The following is a 21,247-nucleotide window of genomic DNA, read 5'->3' on the forward strand; positions in this document are numbered from 1 at the left end:
AAGTACATAACAAGTTCTTGTTACATTAGGTACAAGTAAGTATGAATTAACATTGATTAACATAGAGTAAGATTCATATATGACATCTCTAGATTTGACATCATATTATATTATATCAGAGCCAACATATGATATCTGATCTTTTGCGATTGGTTCATTTCCCTTTGCATATGGTCTCTAGTTTGGCCCATTTGGCCACAAAGTAATGTATTCCATTTTTTTAAAAATCGCTGAGTAGTATTCCAAAATGTAGATGAACCACAGTTTGTTTATCCAGTCCTCTGATGAAGGGCATTTAGGTTGGTTCCAAGTTCTTGCAATTGTCTATTGTGCTGCAGTAAACATTGGGGTGCGTGTTGCTTTGTCATGTACCACACCTTTCAGATGTATTCCTAGAAGTGGTATTGCTGGGTCATATGGTAGGTGAATTTTAATTGCCTAAGAAGTTTCTGCACAGCAAAGGAAACAATCAGCAAAATAAGAAACCAACAGAATGGGAAAAGATCTTTGCACACTACACAGGAGACACAGGGCTAATTTCCAAAATACACAGAGAGCTCCAGAACAACCATATCATCGAAACAAACTAGTCAAGAAATGGGCAAGGGAAATGAGCAGACACTTTACAAAGGAGCAAATTCAAATGGCTAACAAACACATGAAAAAAATGTTCAAGTTCCCTGGCAAAAAGGGAAATTCAAATAAGAACAACACTGAGGTTCCACCTAACGCCTGAAAGAATTACCCACATATAGAAAACTACCAACAACACCTGCTGGTGAGGTTGTCGAGAAAAAGGAACCCTACTCCACGGCTGGTGGGAATGCAGGCTAGTGCAGCCACTATGGAAGTCAGTATGATGATAAACACTTTAAAATGCAGCAATAATGGCTAAGTGATATTATGCAAATGCTAAGCCTGAATATTAACCGTAAAATGAGGGCTTTTTCTGCGTTATTGCTTTTGCTTTTTCGTGTGTCAACTCCACATTGATGAGCTATAACTAATCTTTCATTTAGTTTTCCACAGTAAATAGATTTGGATTGTACTTACAAAGTTATTTTATACTTGTAATTTTTCTGTCTGAGACCTGCATTTTAAATCGATACAAAGTAACAAATCCCATGATTTTGTCTTTGGATTGTTATTTGTAATTAGTAGGTAGCTTTTCAGGGATCATGTTTATCTCTAATAGAATTAATGCTTGTTTTTCTCTACCTGGGGCTAATTTGATTTGACAGTATAAAAAAAGAGAGAGAGAAAGAGAGAGAGAAAACAGTATTAGATAAAGAGTATGCAGGGACTGGCCACCACTGAAAGTGCTGTAAATTGATTTTTGTTTGTTTTGTTTCTCCAGTAATTCGTCCATTGTCCCTGAAAGCTACAACTTGAAGTATTAACGTTGCCAAGAACTGCAAGCCGTAGTCTAAAGGAGAAACTGTGCTGTAATTCTGTGTTGTCCCAAATACTTTTTTAACGCCAAATCGGCAAAATAAAGCCTCTGTATGTCAAAGCTCTGGCTCCCAGGTGTTTATGCAAAGGCACTGGCCAGGGATGGCCCCATAGTCTACAGAGCTGGGACCCTGCCTGGGTGTAAAGGAACGTTGTGACCCTAGAAGGTCAGCGAGCACAAGGTTACAATTGATAGGGCAATATTTGTGTGAAAACAACTGTGTGGGTCCCATTTGTCTAGCTAAATGCATATTAGTTGTATGAGAACAGTTGAGTGGACAGCGTGTGAATGAGAACACTGGTGGAATATGCAAAGGAGTTCCAAATGAAAGTATAGAAACAGTTGATGGGTTTTGTTGATAAGCTCAATACCTCCTCCCTCATCCCACATGACCCTCAGTGTATAAAGTCTGATGCCACTAATAAGCTTCGGCTTTCGGCCATCAGTCAGAGTCCACGCGTGTTATTATAAGCTCCACAGCGGCCTCTTCTGTGCATCCCCAGTCAGTGGGCTCTGGATGGGGCAAAACAGGCAAGTGAAAACACAGCCACGCTGGCCGCCGTAGCTAAGAGAATCCTGAGACCCACATGATCTGTAAATCAAATCCATACCGCAATGGAGGTCTTTGTGATTAGTTTGGACATGGATTGGCAGGGAGCTAGCTTGAGTCAGGAGCTTGAAGCCATATTTCACCCCACGGAATGCTATTCACTCCACATGCTCATCAACTCACCCCATTCCCAAAATTCACCTCCCTGGCTGTCAGGAACCCTGACACCCTGTAAGGGCATCTGTTTGGGTCCCAGTTGCTCTGCCTCTGCCTCGGAAGGCAACAGAAGATGGTCTAAATGCTTAGCGCCCTGACCTTGTGTGGAATAGTGCCTTAGTCTCCTAACTTGAACCTGGCCCAGTGTCAGCCGTTGCAGCCCTTTGGGAAGTGAATCATGGGATAAAAGATCTCTCCCTCTTTCTGCTTTTCTCCGTCATTCTGCACTATCAAAGGAGCAAATAAGTACTTCGAAAAGCATGGCCAGGGTCAGTCAGTATTGTACAACAGCATGAGACCCCTTACATTCCACTTGGGAATGCCAGTTCACGTCTCAAGTGCTGATTTTGATCCAACCTCATAAAGATGCACTCTTGGGTTCTTGCACTCTCTTGGGCTCTGGTTCCCTCTCTCTCTCTCTCTCTCTCTCTCTCTCTCTCTCTCTCTCTTTCCCTCCCACCCTTGTACTCCTTCCCTCACTCTCTGTTCCTACACACAGGAGGCAAGGTAGAAACTTCTCTCTCCTACTTTCCTTTCCTGACCCACGTGTGTTTATAATTTCCTCACGTGTATCTGTGATTTCCTCACCTTTTAAATTAATTTAATCACTCGATGTTGAATTTGTGCTTACTTGCAGGATGCTTTTTAAGAGGCAACAACCTTGATAAAGAGATTTTATACCCAGCCTAGTCCACAAATGGAACACACATCTCCTCCCTCCGTGCCCAGAGCTCCTGCTGAGCCTCTGCTGCATCCCACTGTATTCAGAGACAGCAAACAGCCTTGTTGCTGTCAGAAGCCCTTAAGGCCAGAGCTAGGCTGCTTTGCCGGGCACAGAGCATGCCACTGTTAACCCCAGAGCTGTGAGAGTTCTGGACAGAAGCTTCCTCCCTCTGAGCAATCTAACAAAGCTCCCTTCTCCTTCTTGGCATCTGTTGCCAGCAACATCCTCTACTCAAGCCCAGAAAAACAGATGTAGGTAAATCTCTCTGTATCTGAGCTTAGAACCTGGGTACCCCAGCATTTCCCTTGCATGCCAGGTCCTTCTGCTTTGAATTAATCGCTTACTACTGGTTCATGTATTTAGAAGACAGTTGTAGAGGCAAAAACAAAAACAAACAAACAAACAAACAAACAAACAAACAAACAAACCTGAGGGAAACCGTCCATCTTTTGGTTCATGCTCCATGGTTCAAACACCTGGGATTGAACCAGACCAAATCTAGGAAACAGGAGCTTCGTTCAGGTGTCCGTGTAGGTGCAAGGACCCAAGTGCTTGGGCCAGTTTCTGCTGTCTTCCCAGGCACAGTGGCAGGGAGCTGGATCAGAAGCTTTCAGACTTGAACTGACAGTCTGATGTGGGATGCCGTTGTCACAGACAGTGGCTTAACCTCCTGTACCACACCAACCCATGTTAACTTACTAAGCTCTGGTGCTAGATACCAACAGTACTCTAATGCCTCAAACATCATTTTCTTAACTTTTGGGTTCCTTACTTTTCCCCTTTTGTTATCCACTTACTTCTTATTTCCCCATTACATTGTCCAATAAAAGAGCATTGTGACAACTTGAGAAGCTATTACTTTAGAATAAGTAAAATAGAATGTGTAACATTTTCACTGTTAGAGCACACAGAATACTTAATTATGCCCAGAGAACTTGTAGCCCACAATAATTCCTCCTGGCTTCCTCCTTCAGGAATAAGTGACACAAAAGGGACAAGTGGAAGACGCCAATAAAATTGAGAGAAAATGGTAATATATGCTGTGTTGAAAGTTTATCATAAAAATCTACAAAAGGAAATTTCAAAGAGAATAAAATATCAGATGTGACTTGATTTGCTTACTGAAACCCTATAAAAAGACATAAATAGAAATCAAAATAACATGTTGGTTAAAATATGGTATTCCTATTGTTTTCAAAAATTTCCCTAAATACCCCCCTTTAAACATGAAGGAAACAATATGGAAATGATGGTCTTACCTGCTTTCCTGTAGCCCTTGAACCTTTTTACCCTGATTAACTGTGTAAAGATTGTCAAAAACATGATAAAAATAAATTAAAAAAATTTTACATTCTTCCTTATGTGAAGCAGTTTTAGATGCTTAGACGAAACAACTACAGATTCTGCTATCAAGATTTTTGAACTGAACTTTCCAAATGACCATAGAGGACATCGAGAACATTGAAAATGAATTGGGTACAAATGTACATATTTTTACTTAGAAAACATAAATGGAAAACAATGGTATCACTATCAGTTTTAGTTGAGTGAAAAATAAATGCTCAAGTGGACCTCTGGTCACCAGTTAAGACATCTATCGGGGTGCCTCAATTCCATTCCGGGGTGCCTGAGTTTGACTTTGGCACAGCTGCAGACTCCAGCATCCTGATAAGGCATATCCCAACAGGCAGCAGGTGGCAGCTTACCGTCAAGATCCACATAGACTGAAGGAATTGAAAAAAGACATACCATGAAAATGAAAACCAAAATCAAGCTCCACACCAATAACTCTATCAGATAAGACAAACTTTAAGTCATAAACTAAAAATAAAGGAATTTACAAACTGAAAACAGAATCAATTTGGAAAGAAGATCAAACAATCATAAATATATTCATACCAAACACTAGACCCCACAGATACACAAAGAAGACATTATTAGGACCTCTGGAGAGAGACAGACCCCACTATAATAATGGTCGGTGGTTTCAGCTTCTATCCGATGCTATCAATTGACAGATCATCGATAGATATTCAAAAAAGATGCATGAGAATGGAACCATATTTTAGAACAAATGGAACTAACAGGAATCTACAGAACATTTAACTGAGTACCTACAGAATGTACATTTTCCTTCTCAGCATAGGAACCATTTATGAATCAAATATCAGTACATCTTTGCAAAATGGAAATTATTCCTCAAATCATGAAAGAATATAACAAGAAGAAGATGAACTGATTAAGGTTTACAAATACATGAGAACTAAACAACATGCTCTGAAATCAGCAATGGTCTACCACCAATGGATCAATGATCCTATGGAGCCACCCAGCATATTCCCCCTTCAGCAAGCCAAACTAAACCTGCTATTCCTCAAGATGATTAGCTGAGGAAGACCTAAAGGACACTGTAGGAGAAAGCTGCGAACACAGTGGGACTGTAAGAGAAGGTTAGGAACACAGGTCGGAAGCCGGATCAAGATGCACAAAGCAACAAAGCAGAGCAGTGGTGTCTGGATCTTCCTGCCCCATACCGGAGAATTTCTTGTTTCTAGAGGAAAAGAGAGAAAACCTCAGGGAAGCCCAGTACCACTTGGCCATGAGGAAATGTACTCATTTTTGTTCAATACCTGAGTAGTATTCCATAGAGTAGATGAGTCATAGTTTCCTTATCCAGTCATCTGTTAATGGGTATTTCAGTTGCTTCCGTGTTTTTGTGATTATTGATTGTGCTGCTATGAATATGGCACTGCATGTTGCTTTCTCATGTAACAAATCTTTTGGATATATTCCAAGAAGTGCTATTGCTGAGTCATATGGTATGCAGATTTTCAGTTGTCTGAGTATTCTCAATACTGATTTCCACAGAGGCTGCACCAGCCTGCAGTCCCACCAGCAGTGGAAGAGTAGGATTCCCTTTCCCCCACATCTTTGCCAGCAAGTGTTGTTGTTGGCTTTTCGTATGTGAGTCCTTCTCACTGGCATTAGGTAGTACCTCAGTGATATTTTTATTTGGATTGCCCTTATTACCAGGGAGCTTGAACATTTTTTCATATGCATGTTAGCCATTTGGATTTGTTCCTTTACAAAGTGTCTGCCCAGTCTCCTTGCCAATTGCTTGATGGGTTTGTTTGGTTTTTGTTTGTTTGTTTGTTTTGATTGATCTGGAATTCTTTATGTATTCTAGAGATTAACCCCCCTGTCTCCTGTGTAGTGTGCAAAAATTTTCTTCCATCCTGTTGGTTGCTATTTTACTTTGTCGATTGTTTCCTTTGCTGTGCAAAAGCTTCTTAGTTTGATGCAGTCCCATGTATTTATTTTGGTCTTGATTACCTTTGCTTTTTATGACTTTTCTAGGAACTCAGAGCCTACACCTATATCCTGCAGAGTGTTTCCAACTTTTTCTTTCAGAAGTTTGATGGTTTTTGGATGTAAATGTAGATGTGTATCTTTTATCCATTTAGATTTGATCTTTGTGTATGGTAAAAGGCGTGGATCTAGCTTCTTGTTTCTGCAGGCTATCAACCAATTGTCTCAACAGCGTTTATTGAAGAGACCTTCATTTTTCCCTGGATTGTCATCTGTTTTCTTATCGAAGGCTATTTGGCTGTGTCTGTGTGACTTCCATTCTGCTGCTTCTATTTTACTTCCTTGATCTTCTTCTCTGTCTTTGTGCCAGTATCAGGCTGTTCAAATAACCCCGTCCTATAAAGTAGGAGGACAATGTGAGCACAGGATTACAGTTGATTGGATAATATTTGTGTGATAACAACTGAGTGGATACCTTTTGTATAACTGATTGGAATCACTTGTATGAGAACAGTTGAGTGGACAGCGTGCGAATGGGAACACTTGGTAGAATATACAAAACAAAAGGAATTCAAAACAAAAGTATAGAAATAGTTGATGGGTTTTGTTGATAAGCTCAATACTTCCTCCCTTATCCCACATGAGCCTCAGTGTATAAAATCTGATGCCACTAATAAACTTCAGCTTTTGACCATCATTCGGGGTCCACACGTGTTACTATCAGCTCCGTGCACCAAGTCCATTGCTGCGGGACAGCGACAAGTGGCACCTGAACAGGAACTTGAAAGAAGAGAAAGTGCAGCGGAGACCCCCACAGAAAGTGGTGAGTGGAAAAACGGGCCAGAACCAATGTAGAGCATAGTCTTTCATCTCTCTTATGAAGAAATTTTTAGTGAAAAGTGGAGCAAAGGTAACTAGGCAGCAATTGCATTCTTATTTAGAGTTTATTGGCGAATGTAATCTGTGGTCTCCAGATGAATGGACACTAGAAACTGAATTTACGAATTTTACTCAGAACAATGGTGAACGCTGGTTATCAGGTTCCTCACTGCCTTTAATGTGTCAAGGTTTTGCATTTGTTTTAAAGATATTTGAGTGATGATCTCACGTCAATAACCAATTGTAATCTATAATGTGTTATGCTAACTTCAACAACAAATCCTGTTTCAGATATTTTTAGCAATCCTAAAAAAAAGCATTTAAGAATTCAAAGGTTTCAAATCCTAGGGCTTCCCTTGGTATTCTTACGAGGCCTCAAGAATGCCAATGGATCTATCTCCCGTTTTGTGGAGACAGTTGACCAGGCTATTGGACTTTTTAATATTATTGCCAAATGTCAAACGGGGTAAAATTTTATTGTGTCTAAATGTTGTATATGTCCATGGAGTTGTGAAGGTTTAAATTTTAGTTTGCGCGCTTTTTATGATTTAGTAATTATCTGGTTGTTCACTATGTATTCTCTGGACAGTTATATTACTCTTTCCTTCTTTATCTTGTGTTTTGTTCAGCTTTGGAATCAGGCGAATGCTGGTCTCATCAAGTAGTTCTGTCGCTTTTTAGAAGAGTTCAAAATGGGCCATTTAAATGTTTGGTTTGTTAGCTGTTCAAAGGTTTTGCTTTTTGTTTGTTTGTTTGTTTGTTTTTTTCCTGGCAACTAATTCAATCTCTATTTGTTATTGGTCTGGTTAAATGTTTCTTTCTTACTTGATAGGTGTTATATTTCCGGGACTCTATGAGTTTATTCCAGACTGACCAAATGGGTTGGCATATGACTAGCCTTAATGGGCTTCGGGATACTTTTCATCTCTCTGTCATAAGTTCAACGTCTCTGTTCTGATTTCTGCTTATAGTTACTGGATCTTTCACTTTTTTCTTTGCGCCAATAAGGATCTATTAAATTTTCTAGTTATGTTTACCCTGCCAATTGGATTTTCTATTCAATATTTTACTTCTGTTTTAAGTTTTACTGTTCCCTTTGTTATGTTAACTTTGCATTTAGTTAGTTCTGTTTTGGACCTTGAGCTTTAAAATCATGCTATTATCATAAAGACACAGTGTTTTGCTTTTTAATTCTTTATTTTTACTTCAAAAATTTTTAAGCTTTTTTTTCATTTTTTATTATTATCATTTTATGATATAGTTCCATAGGTTCTGGGATTTCCCCTAGCCCTCACAAATCCCACCCCCGCCCCCCACCACACTGAGTTCTCCAATATTATTACAACACTATAGGTCCTCATAAATAGTCATAAGTTCATCACTGCAGGCATTAAGCCATTTACATTCACAATTAATACAGATAGGTGATAGTTTGTTTCTGTCATTTAGCAATGGATTATTCATTGATTTAATCTTCCATTGTCATTTTATTGGGATGTTATTCACATTTGCCTTCTATGGTTGCTGGTTTGTATCCCAGCTGCTCCACTTCCCATCCAGCTCCCTGCTTGTGGCCTGGGAAAGCAATAGAAGATGGCCCAATGCCTTGAGACCCTGTACCTGCATGAGGGCCTTGGAAGAAGCTCCTGGCTTTGGATTGGCCCAGCTCTGGCCTTTACAGTCACTTGGGCAATGAACCAGTGGATGGAAGATCTTTCTGTCTCTCCTTTTCTCTGTAAATCTGACTTTGCAACAAAAATATATCAAAAAGATATTACAATGTAAATAATATCCAAGGTAGCCAACAGTTTCAGTCATGTTTTTTAGATTTATTCATTGGTTTCAAAGTCATGAAGAAAATAAGAGACAACCTTCAATCACTAATTAATTGCTCAAATGGTCACACATCTGGGGTTAGAAAAGGCCAACATCAGAAGTCTGGAACTGTATGCATGGCTCCCGCACAACGTTAGGAGCCCAAGAACATGGGACATCCTCCAGGGCTTTACCAGGCACGTTAGCAGGAAACGCAAAGAGAACTGAAGTAGCTGGGATTTGGATTGGTGCTGGTTTGAGATGCCTGCATCACAAATGTCAACCTAAGGCACTGCACCACATCAAATATGCAGTGCTTTTCGTAATAAATAGAAAGCCCATCATAAAATGCGTAAGGCATGTCAAGCATGCATGGACTGAGAAAATCACCCTGGAAAAGTAAACCCAATTTGAATGTCACATATCCTTATTTCAAAACAGACTGCAAAGCTCCAATAGTCAAAACAATGCAGTCGCAGACAGTCCACTTCTGATGCAGCTCGCTGCCATGCACCTGGAAGAGCAGTGGACGATGGTCCACGTATTTGGGCATCTTCCACCTGTCTCCCGTGAGCAAAACCCAGATTGAATTTCAGGCTCCTGGCTTCACCCCGACCTAGCCCTGGCTGTTACAGCCATTTGGGAAGTCAAGCAGTGAAAGATACCCCTGCCCTCTCTCTTAATGTAACTCTGCCTTTCAAATAAAAAGCAACAAGAAATTAACTTTTATACATGGCATAAACACAAGGTCTAATACATTCTTTTTCGTGTGATTGGCCAGATTTGCCAATCTGGCAAACTTGCGTTTGTTGGAAAGACTGTCCATTGCTCATTGGATGGTCTCAGAATCCTTGTCAAAAACTAGCTGAACATATATACAAGCATTTATATTTGGAGTCTTGCTGTTTTCCTTTTAGTAGTATGTATTTACACCAGCACCACATGGCTTTATTATTTCTCAAATAGCCAATCATGAGTGTCTTCCAGGTCTCCCATGCGAGTGCAGGGTTCCAAGGTTTTGGTCAGTCCTCCACTGCTTTCCCAGCCCATAAGCAGGAAGTTGGATGGCAAATGAACCTGCTGGGACACAAACTGTCACCATTACCTATTAGAGGAGGATTAACTAACTGAGTCATGGTGCTGGGTCCACACTCAGTTTATTTTTCTAGCAAATAATTTCATTGTATTTCAAAACGTATCAGTTTAATGTGATTAAAAGTTAAAATATTACCTTTAAGTAACTTGATACATATTTATCTATAGTACATACAATTGAATAATCAATACATGAAATATAAAAAGCACGTACACATCCCCAATTTTAAAAAAACCATAAAATACACAAACATGTGTTTCACAGAGTGAAATTACAATTTGTCTGCAAACATTTGAATAAATGCTCAGCCTCATCAGTTATCAAGGAATGTAAAGTTACAAAGAAGACAAGGAAAAGAAAAGCTGTTCTGCAAGCTCTGATAGGACTACACACCACATTATTTGTACTCCATGATGTTTCAGTTAGGGCTACAGTATGAAAGTACACAAAGACCCATGGTTACTGGAGGTTGGGAGAGAGCAGGATGGCTGACTTGGTGGAGCACAGAGAATTGTGAGGGCGGTAGAGCTACTCTCCAGCACACTGTCGTGAGGCACCATCTTGAACCTCGTTGCACCTGCCTTGTCACATGCCCATGGTCCTCATACAAGCTGTTAAAGGATCTGCTGGAAAGATTGCTTATGACATTGAATTCACAACCGTCGAAGCAAATAGAGAACTCACCACAGTTTCATGAAATGATGGAACAGGGACACTAAGTATCATTTCCTTATGCCACAGTGTTGCTTGAAGCACAAAGCACAGCACAGTGAATTGAATTCATCTTCATTCCAATTCACTAAATGTGTTATTGATTGTATTCACCTGCTGCTCAGCCAGGACTTCAGCTTAGGTCTTACTGCTATTGAGCCTAGCATCTAGGCTTGGTTCTAACTTCCCCTTTTCTGTTTTTGTCTTGTTTTCTTGCGGTATTGCTTTTTACCTGGCTTTGGTTACCACTATGTTAAGATCTCTAACTACAGCTAAGTCGAAATCTCTAAGAATGTATTGCCAACATTTAAAGGTACTCTCTAATATGGACTTCAAGAGATTTAAATTGCACTCAGTAATGTGGAAGGGTCACAACCACCCAAACTTTTTTTTTTTCCAAAAGCCATAATAGCAAAATCAGACTTGCCTGAAGAAATAATTCTCCCTGGAAAATGCATTGTAACATCTTGTGAGAGAATTTCTTGCTTTTCAGTTTCCATTTCAGACTTGGGACGGCTTTGGCTCATGATTACCTGAGCCAGTTATTTAAGCCCACCCACCCATCCAACCATCCATCCAACCACCTAAAATGTTCTGTTCCTCTAGAGAACCATGACTAATATGATCTTTACGGACAAACTTTGCCCAAAGCTTAATTTCATAATACGTGAATAGCTGTGCCAGCTATGGTACTGGGGCTTGCATGCTGCGCATTTACATCAGAGAGCCCACCCAAGGGTCAGCCACTTCTCTTCCTTTCCAGCTTACTGCTGATGTTCCTGGGAGGAGGGCCCTGGCTGTTGCAGACATTGAAGGCAGGAACCAGGAGATGGAAACTCTCCTTCTTCCTACCGCATGGTGCGTTGCAAATATATTTTTAATTTTTTTTTCCTTTAAACATTTTTAATTTTGAGTAGTTTTCAACAGATTCAGTATGGTTTGTAGGTACAATTCTTTTTTTTATTCTTTTTTTTTAATTCATTAATTACATTGTATTATGTGACACAGTTTCATAGGTACTTGGGTTCTCCCCACCCCTCCCCAAACCCTCCCACCATGGTGGATTCCTCCACCTTGTTGCATAACCACAGTTCAAGTTCAGTTGAGATTCCCCCATTGCAAGCATATACCAAGCATAGAGTCCAGCATCTTATTGTCCAGTCAAGTTCAATGGCTTCTTAGGTAGACCCTCTGTGGTCTGAAGACAGAGCCAGCAGAGTATCATCCCAGTCAATTAAAAGCTCCAACATACCATCCGCAAAAATTTACATCATTATGGAATTAATTGACATAGTAATGAGTAACCAATATGTTAAAAGTAAATGTGAGTTCTTAACCACCTTCTGTGACCACCTCATTGACATTTCAATTTTAGTTTATACACAACATATAACATACATAACATAACATGTTATACATAACATCATATCATCTTAAATTAAGGCAAACACGTGGTATTTAACCTTTTGGGATTGGCTCCTTTCCCTTAGCATTATGGTTTCCAGTTTGGCCCATTTGGCCACAAAGAACTGCATTTTGTTTTTTCTAATAGCTGAGTAGTATTCCATGGAGTAGATGAACCATAGCTTTCTTATCCAATCCTCTGTTGATGGGCGTTTGGCTGCTTCCATGTTTTTGCAATTACTGATTGTGCTGCTATGAGCATAGGAGTGCATGTTGGTTTCTCAGAAAACAAGTGTTCTGGATATATTCCTAGGAGTGCTATTGCTGGATCATACGGTATGTTGATTTTGAGTTGTTTGAATGTTCTCCATACTGATTTCCATAGAGGCTGTACCAGCCTGCAGCCCCACCAGCAGTGGAGTAGGGATCCCTTTTCCCCGCAACCTCGCCAACAAGTGTTGTTGGTGCTTTTATTCATGTGGGCCAGTCTTACTGGCCTTAGGTGGTACCTCATTGATGTTTTAATTTGGATTTCCCTTATTGCCAGGGAACTTGAGCATTTTTTTCATGTTTATTTGCCATTTGGGTTTGTTCCTTTGTGAAGTGTCTGCCCATTTCCCGTGCCCATATCTTGAGTGGCTTGTTTGTTTTGACATTTTGGTTGCTTTGTAGCTCTTTGTATATTCTGGAGATTAACCCTCTATCACCTACGTAGTGCGCAAAGATCTTCTCCCATTCTGTGGGTTGCTTTTTTACTTTGTTGATTATTTCCCTTGCTCTACAGAAGCTTCTTAGTTTGATGAGGTCCCATTTGTTTATTCTGGTCTTGATTTCTATTGATTTTGGTGTCCTTCTTAGGAAGTAGGGACCTACCCCTAGATCTTGCAGAGTGTTTCCAACATTTTCTTCCAAAAGTTTGAAGGTTTCTGGATGTAGGTTTAGATCTGTTATCCATTTAGATTTGATCTTAGTGTATGGTGAGAGATGTGGGTCTATCTTTTTGTTTCTGCAGGCTATCAACCAGTTGTCCCAACAGCATTTATTGAACAGACTTTCCCATTTGCCTGGAATGTCGTTTGTCTTTTTGTCAAAGATTATTTGGCTGTATCTGTGTGGGTTCCCTTCTGGTGTTTCTATTCTGCTCCATTGATCTTCCTCTCTATCTTTGCGCCAGTACCAGGCTCTTTTGATAACCACTGCCCTATAATATGTCCAGAGGTCCGGAACTGTGATTCCCCCTGTTAAGTTCCTGTTCTTCAGGATGGTTCTAGCTATCCGTGGTTTTTTGTGTTTCCAGATGAACCTTTGGATCATTGTTTCCAGTTCCATGAAGAATGTTTTGGGCAATTTGATTGGGATTGCGTTGAATGTATATATTGCCTTTGGCAGTATAGACATTTTAATGATATTGATTTTACCTATCCAGGAGCATTCCTTTCCAGCTTACTGCTGATGTTCCTGGGAGGAGGGCCCTGGCTGTTGCAGACATTGAAGGCAGGAACCAGGAGATGGAAACTCTCCTTCTTCCTACCGCATGGTGCGTTGCAAATATATTTTTAATTTTTTTAAAAAATCTAATGGCTACATTTTCTTAGCATAACCAAAAATAAAGCTTGACCATTTTAACATTTCTGATACATTTGAAACAAACATTTGATGTTATGATAGTGAAAATTAGATACAACACATCTCTGTCTAGCTTCTCCCCATTACCTCGCTCTTTTATTTTGAGACTAGATTACGTCTGTATTAGATTTTCTTGTTTTTCTCTCATTTCTCTCTCTGTGTCTCTCATTCTCTATCTGTCTCTATGTTTTTCACATATTTCTAAGTTTTAACGTGTGTATTCTTCAGATATGCCTGCAAATCTATAAATTCTCTCCTCCATTTTACTAATTCCAGAATATTTACTTGGTTATCAGTCACCACAATCTTTCCTCACATCTGCTTTTTAATGTAGTTAACATGTGAATTCCCGACTCCGTGTCTGCCCTTCCTTTCACGACTCTGTCTCTGATCTTTTCTTTTTCATGGAATTGGATTCCATATTCAATTTTTTTTCTTAGTGGCTGTTGGTTATCTGTTAAAATAACAGAACTATTCCAAAGCCTAAGGTTATATTTTATCCCTTAAAGTAGCATTTGATTTTATTTTGCTTAGTCTACCAAAAGAACAAGATAACTCAAATTTTCTGTGGGTATATTAAGGTGGGTTTTGTCAACCAGTTGACCTTGAAAAGACTTTCTCAACCCTGGAGCAACAAAACCAATAGTTTCTCAGAACTAGCAAAACCACTCAGGTAACACCCTAGGAACACTTTTCGCCACAGTGGGATCTCTAGGCCTTCATCAAAGAAGCATCTCCCACCCCCAGGTGCTGATCTTGTTTGACAAAAAGGAGCACCCCTCTCCCCCTCCTTTCCTGCACACAAGGAGATAAAAAGAATTGAAACATGATATTCTGCTGGCTCTGCCTTCAGACCAGAGATGGTCTCCCCAAGAAACTGTTGAATTTACCTGGACAATAAGATGCTGGACTCTATGCCTGGTATACTCTTGCAATGAAAGAATCTTGACTGAATTTGAAATGCAATACAGCAACAAGGTGGAGGAATCCACCATGGGAGGACGGTACGGGGAGGAGTTGGGGGATTCGCAGAGCCTATGAAACTGTGTCACATAATGCAATGTAATTAGTAAAAAAATATATATATATTAAAAAAAGAAACATTTGTCCCACCTACCTTCCTCCACACCTAACCCTCTCTGCCCTAACCAGAAGCCTGCATGGGCATACACTCCTTTCAATTTTGTAAACAATATTAAAAATAAAACAAAATAAAAGATAATACAAATCCCCCTAATTCTCTTTCAAGGGATATTTAAAAATATTTCTGATAAGATAATTATAAAAGTAAAACAACTTTAAGAGATAGTCACCTGATAGTAGCAGGAACTCAGTAAAACATTTATATTATCAATTTATAAAAAAAAAAAAATGTGAAACATAATCACCTCAATATCAAAGCTGAAACTCAGCGCATGCTCTTATTTCTGATTTTTTAATAATAAATTCTGTTTTATTTTAGTTGATGTTTATATATAGGAGAAGGGTGTATACGCGTGCGGACCACTGATTAGGGTGGGGAGGATGGAGAAATGGGGGAGAATGAATGAGACAACTGCTTCCATGTGTTTTTCTGTATCTGGGGGAAAAGGGAAGAAAAGGGATAACGCTGCTCCCAGCATTCTAACCATATCAGTACCCAGGTGTAAAGGATGGCCTCTTTATGCCATCCCAGGGCCCCCAATGTGGTGCATGTTCCAAGGGTACTGCTTAAGTGGTTTCGGTAGTTCTGAGATGTGGTGATTTTGTTGCTCCAAGATTGAGGAAATCCTTCCAAGGTCCATTGAGTTTACCACAGCCCACCATAGAATCTCTATTCCTCCAGATACTCTCTGTCAAAGCTTGACTGGGAGAGCTGTCCAATTTGTTCTGCCTTCCATGGTATCAGACGTCCCCTACAGTCCTCCATGTGCATCTAGGCATGGCATTGCTAATTTCTTTCATTCTTGTATGCTCTAAAGTTTTTGACTGTTGTAAACTCAGAGATTTCTTTTTAAAAATAAAACAACATTTTATAGATAAAATGGCATTTTATCAATGACACACTACTGGTGAAGAGGGATGTGGGTTTATAGTAGAGACTGACCTTTTAAGGATTCACTGTATGTTTGCCATGGTCCTGAGCAAGTTGGCCTTGCAAGTCCTGGGGAGGAAGCAACCAATAAGAAAATGGGGGACAGATGGCTTCTGATAAGGTTTATTTCAAGGGTTTTGGTTTTTATAAACTCGGTGGAGCAACAGTTCAAAGTTAGTTCAAACTTACTTCAAACAGGTCAGACATAGGTCATAATTACCAGGTATTAATTAGCAGCTCAGGTCATGCAGGTAAACAGCGAGTTCCAAGAAAGTTCCAACAAGTTACCTTAATCAAAGCACTGCTGGAGTTTATGCAGTAGGTGTGGATGACAGGAAGGTGTGAAGAGAACAGCTCCCCTGTTTGTCAGGGCCCGGTGGATGTCTCTGACCACTTTGATGCAGTTTCACCCCCTTTTTTCATGGAAACTCAACCACCCCACTAAAAATTCTGTAATCTGTTGAGGCACTGTTGTTTGTCCCCATGAGATGGCTTTAGCAATCGATGTGAGCTTGGGAGTTAATGTTATTGATAATGTCCTGGTGAGTAGGAGTACAGTTGAGCCCATGCCGTTTCTGGACACATTATTATGTGCCTACTCATTGCCCTGGAATCTGGCGCAGACATGTAGCATGCCTTTTGGGAAATGGCTTGATAAAAATCTTACAAATTAATGGAAGTGATGGGAATATGAACTGAAACTACTATGGCAAAAAAAATATAGTTACTGTGACCCTAAAGTTTAGCCTGTCCTTACAACTCTTTAGAACATCGAAAATGTAGCTATTTTAGCTGCTTTCATAATTTTTAACTATAGGAATTACAGGGCGATTTTATTAATATCATGGAGATATGCTTTTGATTATTGTTTGACTGTTTATGAGGTTGTAGAGCCTGCAGTTGTAGGGGGATTTAATGTTTGAAATTTTTTGTCTTGGATCTTTATGTCTTTTCTCTTTTGATGTATTTCTCCTATTAAATGATGGATAAGTTGTGGAAATTGCATTATAGTTGGAATGCATTACTGATCAGTAGGTAATCACATGTGCCTTGGCCTTGGGGTCTTAGATGTCACCCAGTGGCTACTACTGAAGAACGAATAACAGCTTACTTTGAAGAAAATGATTATGGTAACTTACAGAATTATTTTAAGAGGACCTGATTGACCATGAAGTTGAAAAGTAAAATAATCAAACATCTGTGCACACCCACTTAGTCATGAAGTAAAAATAGAACAATCAAACGATTGTGCAGAGGCTTGTGATGTGTCTGGGTAAATAAAAAGGACAGCTTCTTCTTGAGCTGCTGCAAGAGGGCACCAAGTGACAGTGTCCGTGTCTTTCCTTATTTCTGACTACACACACCATTCTCAAGCTCTGAACTCAGTGGGAGCTGGCCTCCGGCAAAGCACCTTTGATGTGGAATACAAATAAAGAGCACCACTCTGTTCTTGGGTGATTGGATAGAGCAATATGTACTTCAATAGTCAGGAAAGCAAGAAAGCACATCTGAGGAGGCACCGGGGGCAAAAGTGCATTCTGTGCCAGGAAGCCCTCTGTCACCTCCTTCCTGGAGCCTCTTCTCAACAGGTTCCCATAGGCCTCTATCATCCCACCCATTTCATTGGATGTATTCCAACAGCCCTGGTTATATAAATCTTTTTGTATCACTCATGGTATCCGTAGGGTTCTTGGTATCGCAAGACAACAGAATTTTCAGATGGAGATGTTTAGCACAAAGCTATTCCTGCTGTCTATCTCTACTGAGTTAAGGCAGGCAATGCAATCACTATGAAGGAAAGATCATTGAAGCTATGAACGCAGGTAACGCTGGTAAGGGAGACAGATTCATCCATATGAAGTTTCAGATTGAGGAGTCCACAGAGAAAAAGGCTGAATTTGAATCTTAGGCATTCTAAGGCAGAATGACCTGGGCACAGTGTAGAGGTAGAGACCAAGTGTCAATCTGAGGGGGCAGTCTTTGCAGCTCTGTTTGCTCCTTCTTTGTTTAAAAGAGTAACAGAGACAGACAGACAGACAGATCTATCCTCTGCTACTCCAGTCCCCAAATGTCCTTAGTAGCCGAGGCTGGGCCAGGTCAAAGCCAAGAAGAGATGGAGCTCAAGCCAGATTTCCCAGCAGAGAAAGGATGCAAGTACCTGAATATCACCTGCTTCCTCTAAAGTTGTGCCTTGGAGCAAGTGGGCCCCGCGGTAAACACTTTGGCTGTACCAAACGCCTATCCCAAGGTGGGAAAGATTAAGTTGCTCCCATGAAAACATGCAGAAAAGGATGTTCAAGAAAATCCGGATTTAATCTACCAAGAATGCGGTTTCAGAACTATGAAGCGGACTAAAGCTTGAAAGAAGGAAGACAGGGAGGCATCAGGGCATTATTGTTTCTGCAGTCTCACAGATGGTATAGATGTCATAAAGTAGACGGACACATATCCAAGGGAAATAACAGTTTTATCAAGACATGCTTCCTAGAAAACCAGCCCTATGAGATTTTTTCCAATACAGAATCACCTCAAGTTTTATTCCATATCTTTGTTTTAGTTCACCTGTAGAAAAATTTAGACACAGGGAATAAAAAATAACATCACACCAATAATCATATTTGCAATATTTTATTATTTTGTCTTCCACATAGATGAAAAGTCTTGGTGATCTTGGTTTTTTCCTTTGGAACATGGTTCCAAGCATAACAGTCTCATGAATCATCTGTTTTCACAAGGTTCAATCATCATATTTCCTTTGTTTCAGTTTCTCTTGCTTTTCTACACAAGGATCCTATTCCGGTAAAACTGTATGCTAACAGAAAACTCACCAGGTCATAGGAATGAGCAATGCGAGAGTGCATGTTCCCATCCATCACAGTTTAGTAGCTTTCCAATACTGATAAGCTGAATGGCCAATGGACCAAGCACTAAGTCCTTCTCATTTCTCTCCTTTTCATCCTCACATGACACAACATAGCTTCTGCTTTTGTGTCACTCTTTTTAATGATGTGAAACAATGGGTTTGAGTGACATGTGCCAGAGAGACCTCTTCCAAATGCTGCCTTACTTTCTATGCTGAAAGAAGCATTTTAAAGTATTTCACTCTTTGCTTTGTCCATTCTAAATATCAGAAAGTCTAAACGTGCAGGACTCTTGCCTCATCACTCTCTCGCGGTCAGAAAGAGGCAGGAAGCAAGCCCAGATGCCTAAAAGTTCTTGAGTTGGAATGTGAAGCAGAAAAGACCTAGGTGAGAAGAGTGAGGAGGTGGGCACATACTGTCTTTCCAACTCTACTTGTACTTCTGTTTGCCTGTTTGCTTGTTTCATCTTCAAAGTCATCGGCAAATAGTTCAGTGTACCACACACTGCATTTCTTTTTTATTAATTGTATTTCTGACAATCTTTACATAGTTGATTAGGGTAAAAAGGTTCAAGGGCTATAGGGAAGTGGGTAAGACTATTATTTCCATATTTTTTCCTTCATGTATCTGAGATAAAAGGGGGATATTGAGGGCGAAGCCCCACCCAGTTTCCCACCCACCCCAAGTCCCAGATGTGGGGCATGCTCTGAGATCCTTGCTCAAGTGGTTTTGATAGTTCACCAGTTATGAATTGCTGCCAATCTCTCCACTCCAAGCATGATGAGGTTGTTGAAGAATCCACTGATTGGCGTAGTCCATTTGCCCGGTATTTCGCTGCCAACATATAGCTGAGGTGGTTGATTGACTTGTTCTGTCTTCTGTCTTTTCATGGTTAGGGTTCTGAGTCCGACAGTTTGATTGGGGAGATCCCCAAATAAACTTTGAGGTATTCCCAGACCAGATTCTTGTGTGTTCTAGCAAGCACAGGGTCCGGCACAATCCATTGCCTGGATCAGCTGGTGGTTGCAATTGCTGGGTTGGTTCTGTTTTTAGCCCCATCTTCCAGTGGAACCAATGGGTGTTGCAGTCCAGCCTGGTTCTGCCCAGCACATACCGGCCTTCACATAAACCAGTGGGAGCTGCAGCCTAGTCAGAGCGACCCACAATAACCCCCACCAGGCCTACCCCCTACCCTGGTTTGCCAGCATGTGTAGCAAACTAGTCCAGTCTGTCCCACATTACCTTATGCTCTCATACATGTCAATGGGCATTAAAACCTTGTTCCATCTAACCAGCTCAACTCTCCAGCCCTCACAGATGTTGTTGAGTGTCTGTCTAGCCACCCCAGCCCCTGTCCTAGTTTTCGTGCCCTCCCGTGGGGGGTGGCAACCCAAGAGGGAAGAGCCCACTTTTTCCCTCCCAGACCACTCCCATTCCCAGATTATGCGCTCTCCAGGTGGTTCTGTGGCTTGATTTGACAGAATTAGCCCCCAGTGCCAGCTTCTGCCAGCTGATGCTGCGGCTAAGCCCAAACAACCCTCACCCACTCTAATTTATGCTTACACCAGTAGGAATAATCAGCCCAGCCTGGCTTTTCCCTGATCTGGTCCACATGAGGCGCACAGGTGTTGTACCCCTGCCTAGTCTGGTCTACCCCCATTTCAGCCCACGCTCTCCAGTGGGAGTAGCTGTCAGGCAAGGTGACACCCCCTTATTCCCCCTGCCGGCTCTGCCCCCTCCCTTCCTGGTTCACACGCATGCTGGTTGGGTGCTGCGGTCATATCTGGCACAGGCAACCTCACCTTGGCATTCCATATTGTGCACTGGTTTTTGTCGTGACTGAACCTGGCTCGACCCACACTCTGTTCTGGTGCTTGGATTTGCCAGCACACACTGCATTTCAATGCAGCACATACAGGATACTGATGTTTTCAAAGAACCCTGACAAAGAAATGCACCGACAAATATTGAAATGATAGCTTGGGGTTAGAATCATGGTGCAAGTCAGAGATTTAAAAGCTAAATGTGGCTGACTGGCCATCTGTTCTAGTCACTGGTCCTTCTTACATCAACCAGGCCCTTTTAGCTTTGACTTTCCACGTGACAAAGAGCAAGTAACATTCTCGGTGGTAAAGATTTGGTATGGAATATGAACTTTGGGGCCCAGCGGCGTGGCCTAGCGGCTAAAGTCCTCGCCTTGAACGCCCCGGGATCCCATATGGGCGCTGGTTCTAATCCTGGCAGCTCCACTTCCCAACCAGCTCCATGCTTGTGGCCTGGGAAAGCAGATGAGGACGGCCCAATGCATTGGGACCCTGCATCCGTGTGGGAGACCCGGAGGATGTTCCTGGTTCCTGGCTTCGGATCGGTGCGCACCGGCCCGTTGTGGCTCACTTGGGGAGTGAAACATAGGACGGAAGATCTTCTTCTCTGTCTCTCCTCCTCTCTGTATATCTGACTTTGTAATAAAATAAATAAAATCTTTAAAAAAATAAAAGATAAATAAATAAATAAATAAAAGAATATGAA

General features: G+C 40.9%; 1 protein-coding gene across 3 annotated transcripts in view; it reads left to right on the top strand.

Annotated features, from left to right (window-relative positions):
- The window catches only part of ADAM18 (ADAM metallopeptidase domain 18), an 83,022-nt gene extending 81,563 nt beyond the window's left edge, over positions 1–1,459 (top strand). For 2 of the 3 annotated variants that reach the window (XM_058669785.1, XM_058669787.1), the window contains one exon: positions 1,358–1,459. In XM_058669785.1, the coding sequence (XP_058525768.1) occupies positions 1,358–1,400 (43 nt within the window). In that variant the 3' untranslated portion in view covers positions 1,401–1,459. The remainder of the gene's footprint in view (positions 1–1,357) is intronic. The other variant, XM_058669786.1, reaches the window with a different exon arrangement.
- Positions 1,460–21,247: the final 19,788 nt, after the last annotated feature.

This window comes from Ochotona princeps, chromosome 11 (assembly GCF_030435755.1).
Source record: "Ochotona princeps isolate mOchPri1 chromosome 11, mOchPri1.hap1, whole genome shotgun sequence".
In the NCBI taxonomy this organism is placed as follows: Eukaryota; Metazoa; Chordata; class Mammalia; order Lagomorpha; family Ochotonidae; genus Ochotona; species Ochotona princeps.